The sequence below is a fragment of the Rissa tridactyla genome, chromosome Z (assembly GCF_028500815.1).
Source record: "Rissa tridactyla isolate bRisTri1 chromosome Z, bRisTri1.patW.cur.20221130, whole genome shotgun sequence".
Taxonomy (NCBI): domain Eukaryota; kingdom Metazoa; phylum Chordata; class Aves; order Charadriiformes; family Laridae; genus Rissa; species Rissa tridactyla.
The window spans coordinates 66,410,932-66,417,370 of NC_071497.1; the positions used below are offsets into that span (position 1 = coordinate 66,410,932).

Consider the following 6,439-nt stretch of genomic DNA (forward strand, 5'->3'; position numbering starts at 1 on the left):
TGTTTTGCCTGGGCATGTCACTGTCATTGCCAAAGACAACAGGATATGAAAAGCTAAGAAGAAAATGTTCTCATTTATTCCCTTGACAAAGCAGATTATTTACAGATTATTTCCCACTTCCTAGTTTTCCCTCACCTCTGTGGCCTCAGTCACCTTTGAAATGATCTGATGCTTTGGCAAGTAAAAGAGAGGGTCTCTAGAGATCTAGTATTTTCTACAAACTGCTGCCATTAATGCCCATATGCTCTGAAAATACTAAGAACAGGTTATTCAAACTACATTCCCACTTTTTTATTTTGGCAACGTGCGGGTATGTGGAAAATTTGCATGCCACAATCAAGTAGGGAGTGAAACATGAAGCAGTGAATCAGTGTATGAATCACCGAGAATTTCCCATCGAACCTTCACTTTTGGAAGTACCACCAAAGCCTTAGGGGAAACTACTGAGACACACACAGACATTTCAACTAATTCAGACCAATTCTTAACATGCAGAAACCATACAGATTTCTACCTTTCACAGCAAAGAGAGTTTGTTGCTTTTGACTTCTAAATCAAAGCCCTCTCCATGGCCATAAGCACTACTAAGACTTGTGTCTGTTCTTTGAAAACATGAAAAGTTGTCACAAACTCTGACCCAGATCCAATTATATCGAGGAGATGACAATAGCAAACTTTTACACTCGGTAACTCCTTCTCTGGAAAGACTGTATGGGCTGCCTTTCTAGTAACTGTTGGCACTTCTTGTCTACAGAGAAATGGTGTGAGCTGGAGATTGAAACAAAGAATTCACACATGTAGAAACACACAGGCTCTTTTTCTCATGCTGCGAAAATATTTTAATTTTTTAGTTTTATTTTTAAGTATTGCTTGACAGAAATGGAAAAAAATGCTTGCACTCTCCTCTGAGTTGTTTTTGTCACGATCAAAAGACATACACTTGATCATTCTTTCTGTTGCTCTACAATGCTTTGTAACAGACCATTCCGTAAATTTGTTGTGTGCAAAGAAGCAACTACATTTGTTTCATGTAATAGGAAGTCAGATAGCCAAAAGAGATAAATCAAGCAATTAGTTCAGCCAGTCTAAACCACATTTGAACAAAGACCAGTCATACTAGCCTAATGTTGGAAAACAAAAGGACTTTTAAGTAGAAGAATCCACAATAGAGTATTGTTTTACTGGAATGTTTAATAAGAATAATATTAGAGTATGCTGGGAATAGTGTAAGTAGAAGAAAGAAAAAAAAAAAAAACCAAAAACATGCAGAAACTAAAAGTGAAAATCAAACCTCATCTGCCAGACTGACTTTTCACATCTTGGAAAAATCCAGATGCTTGTGATTATAATTTTGGATGAGATATGCTTAAAAATAGACAATGACCATCTCACCAGCCGTGAAAAAGTGGAATTTGTAGGGGTTTTTTTATAGCTCTCTGCTGACTCTTTTTCTACTAAGGCTGTGATCTCTGCTGACTTTTATTCAATTATGTTTAACACTAATTCCGTTTTTACTGACAATGATATAAAAAAACCAAGAAGCTGTTCTCTGATATGTGTCAAGTACATATTTATTTTTTTTTATATATATGGACTTCCCTTTCCTTGGATTGTATTTTAATGTTGTGCCACCATTTTGTTTATACAACTATTTAACAATGTCAGTGAATTCACCACCATCAAAAATGTCAAATGCAATAGTGATCAATCTGTAGTTGTCATCCTTTACTAGCAAAATTTGCTTTTTGTGAAATGCTCTCCAAAGCCAACACATACTAAATGTGATTTCGGTATCTCAATAAGCATGTGTAAATAAATGGCAAATACCACATAAACATTTCCTACACATGTATGTAGCTTACAGAACTAGGCATTTGAAACAGCATCCTAATTATTGCTGTTCTCCTCTCAGAAAACTGAAAAGACATTCTTACTGAAGAATGGCTTATTTCTAGTGCACTACTTTGGTTCAAAGGTTTCAGCATGTGACATCTGAGAAATTGCTCTGCAAAAGATTTATGAGATTATCAGTCTCTGTCCAAAGTCAAGCAAAACCAACTCCATATCAATGTAACTTAAAATTTCAGATTTCTTTCTGAGCATACATGTTGAAGAGGATGCAGAACTTCCCTTCAGGATGGAATTCTATTACTGCCAAAGTAGATATCCAGCATGAAAAATATTAACTAACAGAGCTGCAGTTCATAACTTAAATCACAGCAGACTGAAAGAGTGCTCTTTGCATTGTATAACACCAGCGGGATTGATTGTTACTAATCCACTCATAACATGACCAACCTTCTATTAAGAAACAGTCATGGGTTTGAATGTATAGTCTGTGGTCCCCAGAGCTCCTGCATGTGATTATAAAACAGGTTTTATAAAGCAGAAGTCCAGTTCACCAGTGTAAACTGTTTTGAACCAACAACCTAGCAACTGCTAAAAACTCTGCATAATGTAACTTGTATCTGTATAGCATCTGTTTCTCCAGTGTTATGGGGCATTATATTTTTCTAGATACAGAAAATGCTGAAAATGGGCCATGTCTTTACCACCCCCAGTTCAGCCATGAGCCATCTCTCTCTGGTGCAGACAGACAACTGCACCTTGAATAAACAGATGGAGATAACATGCCAACTTCCTGCGCATCCAGGTAGGGTCTCATTACATCTCATCACCTAACAACTTACATCCATTCACTCTCATGGGAGCAGCAACCAGTGCTCAGAGGGCAGTATCTGCAAAAAGACTGTTTGGTTTGCCCGAATGAGACCCAAAACCCACCTGCGGCCAGGGCGATGGGGTGGTGGCCACTGCAGGACTGTGCCACCCGGCCTCGCACTCCAGCTGCAGCCCCAGCTCGGGGAGCTGCACAGGGGATGGGGTGCCCCACCGCCCCCCTGCCCCGTGATGGGCTGCCATGAGACCGACCGCCAGGGACCCCTCTCACAGGCACACAACATCCCCTGGGCCTCCTCACACACCCCGGGTCCCCTCACACACACACCCCGGGTCCCCTCACACACACACCCCCGTGTCCCCTCACACACCCCGGATCCCCACACACACACACCCCTCACACAAGGGGCGTCCTGACCCCCGTCCTCCTCACAGACCCGGCCACCAGCGGCAGAGCCCGGCCCGGCGGCTCCGCCATGCCGCTGCAGGGCGGAGGGGCTCCTGCTCCGACCCGCGGGCGCCCGCCGCCCCGCTCCCCGCTGGCTGGGCTCCCGCCCGGGGCCCCACCTGCATGGGCGCTTCGTGCCTCATGGCCGGGCGCGGCGCGCCGCTCGCTCCGCTGCCGCCCGCTCTCCGGCGCACGCCAACAGCCGCCGCCGCCGCCGCCCGCCCGGGCTCTGCCGACAAACCCGCGTCGCGATCAGCACCGGAGCTGTCCCCGCTCCGCCCGCGGCACCGCCCCTCCCTCCCGCGCACCCCCGGGAGCTGTAGTCCACCCTGCCCGGCTGCCCCGCGCCTGCCGCCGCCGGGGCGGGGAGGGAAGGACTACAGCTGCCGACATGCTCCGCGCCCGGCGGCCCGCCGCCGCGTTGGGGGGCGGGGGGGGCGGAAAGGCGGTGCAGCACGCCCGGCGGCGGAGCGAGTGCCGTGCTTTGCGAGCTGCTCTCGGGGCGGTGGAGGGGCTGGGGAAAGGCGAGGCCGCCCGGGGCGCCATGGCGGCTGCGGCTGCCATTTCACGTCCCTTCATCTCCGCAGCCGGGGGCTGGTGCCGCTCCGCCCCGCCGGCAGGGGGCGCCCGCACAACCCGCCCCGCCCGATGGCGGCCGAGGGCGGGGGGTCGCGGCCGCCGAGGTCCTGCCGTTACCGGGCCCCGGCAGGGCCCACCGTGCCTCCCTCCCTCGCCTGCCGCTGTCCGCCTTCCCCACAGCCCGGCCGAGCCAGGCCGGCTGCCCTCCGGCAACGTGGCTGCCGTTCAGTGTCGTTGTAAAGCCACAGTGCCTGCACACGCCACGGCTTCTCCTCGTCTCCATCATAACCCGCTCTCCCTGCTTTCTCTTTCCTCGCTTTGGTGTTTTCCAGCCTTTGGCAAGCGGCAGCAGGCTGGCAGTGGGCTGTGCTGGTGTACGATGGTGGCAGCCCCACCTGGAGATGGTGCCATGGCCTCCGGGCGGTGGTGGCGGCATCGAGGTCATCATGAGGGAATGACAGCAAAACACCAAAAAAAAAGCACCACACCTTCTGCATGTGTCCCCCACGCTGTTTTTTATTGGCCAAGATGACATTTCAAACATCCATCTTGGCTCTTTTTCCATAACCCTATCCTGTAATTGCAGAGCGCACGCTTACCTTGGGCCCAAATACACGGGTCCACAGAGGGCAGGAAAACATATAAACGGAGGTGTATGCAGATTTAAGATTTGGCGTGTTCTCCTCTACCGAAAGGGTGAGGAGGAGCCACGTGTGTGAGCAGCAGAGGTGCCTGCCCGCGGTGTCACCTGGACGTGGCTTGGGCAGGATTGAAGGGCAGGAGAAGGCAGCTGCGGTGTCCGGGGCAGCATGAGGACATCAGTCCGCCCTGTATGGATCATCATACATGATACCCACCATCATACCACCCGCTTCTACATGTGTGGTATGCCGTGCGTAAAGTAAATCACATGTAGGAGCTGTGACATCAGCAAATTCTATAATAGAGACGTGAATACGGGTTAAAGTGTATGTCAGAAGTAACTTCATTCAGTCTCTGCAGGCTTTTAGTTTCACTTACAGATGTTTAAACCTGCCTCACTATAACATGAAAATAGGAATTCAGTGGAATATTTTCCAAAGACGTGATGTACGCCACCATGCATTTTTGTAGCTGATTCATCTTCCCTGCATGAAACACTGAATGTTACTCTTTCTACCAATGCGGGCATGTAGACATCATGAATTTGCTCAACATTTTAGACCATTTGTATGTGTGCATGCATAAGCATGCTAAGAGTTGATTTTTTTTTTTTTTAATGTATGTAATTTATTCCTGCTATTGATTTTAGGTGAATACCTACCAAGAAATCATGAGTAACAACCCATTTCCCTCTGAAAGCAGGGCACACTATATTTGTTACCAATTGCAATTATCTGAAAATGGAGAGATTCTTACTCCTATTAAAGCATTGGTTTATGGACTTTTGTTTTGAAGGTAGTATCATAAATATATTGTACGATCATTAACCTATAAAACTATAGCTTTACATAAAACAGTTCTCACATTGGAATGTCATGTCAAACCTTAGCTGAACAGATATTTGAAACAGTAGATTAAAATATTCAGAGAGGCTTTTGATTACAGAATTTAGAAAGTAGATACTCTGGATTTATTATTCTATTAAACTTTTTAAGTAGATTTACTGCAGATACTGTATTATAAATTGCAAGACATAAATGGTGCTGGGTTCCCAAATTTATCCCAAGACAAAGACCCTCCACAAATTTTTATTATATTGACATTTATCTTAGCATTGAAGCCTGTAGGCAATCTCTCACCTAAAAGCTCCATTCAGGGAACTATCAATAAAACATAAAGCAGAAAGACTTTTTAGATTGTCATATGTCCTTCTTTAAAGCATGGGATCATCTTTTTGTTTGTTTTTTTTTTTACTAAAAATGTTAAAGCAAACAGCATTTCTGTGTAAACAATACTTTTTCTATTTCATTTTTTAATTTTTTAAAGGCATACAAATGCAAGAAGTAACACGGAGGTTTTGCTTTGTCTGTGGGTTGAAGAGATGATACTGTTTTTTTTTTTAATTCCTCAGGGTTTTTTTATTATTCGTCTTCTGGTAGTAACTTTGTCCTTTTCTTTCTGTCTTCTTTAGAGACTTTTGAAGGTGGCACGGGAAAGAAATGGTCCAGAATTAAATAGTATAATGCTAGACACAAGTAAGGTTTTGCACCTGAAGCATCACCACACCGGTGGCATGCTGTGACAATGCTCCTGAATACTGTTGTCTGCCGAGCACTGTTTTCATGTGGCAGGAATTTCTGTTGATTACTAATCACTGGGTTACAATATGTTAACATTTTTGGAACATGGTGTGCTTGGAGCTGTCTTTTGTACGTCATTACTATGAACTAGCTGTTTTCGCCAGGTGCTAATGTACAAGGGACCCAGTTTGTAAAATATCTAATTCTTTGAACCAGGAATAGTAGAAACACTGCAGAAGTAGTCATGAACATCCGTTCAGGTTTTCAGTGACTGCTTTGATTATACTACCTCCTTTTTGTTCGCTAACACACAAAAGAGTGAATTTTTTTTCATACCAAATGCTGGATCATGGAATGCACACAACAAGCTAGTTATTATTTGCTAATTTGAACTAAAGAAAAAAGGAAAAATTGTCATTTTCCTTAGGTGATGGCAAATAGTCATTCAAATAACATATGTCATCACAAAAGCTAACCTAGAATGAGCGTGCTGCTCATGAGAGAGCTAGTA

The 6,439-nt window shown here is 45.4% G+C and overlaps 1 protein-coding gene across 3 annotated transcripts in view; it reads right to left on the reverse strand.

The window, feature by feature from the left end:
- Positions 1-3,340, reverse strand: part of RAB3C (RAB3C, member RAS oncogene family) — a 124,649-nt gene extending 121,309 nt beyond the window's left edge. Inside the window, exon 1 of one of the 3 annotated variants that reach the window (XM_054186078.1) lies at positions 3,247-3,340. In XM_054186078.1, the coding sequence (XP_054042053.1) occupies positions 3,247-3,270 (24 nt within the window). In that variant the 5' untranslated portion in view covers positions 3,271-3,340. Of the gene's footprint in view, positions 1-897; positions 937-3,207 lie in introns of those variants that run through there. The other 2 variants (XM_054186076.1, XM_054186079.1) reach the window with 2 other exon arrangements.
- Between the last annotated feature and the right edge of the window lie 3,099 nt (positions 3,341-6,439).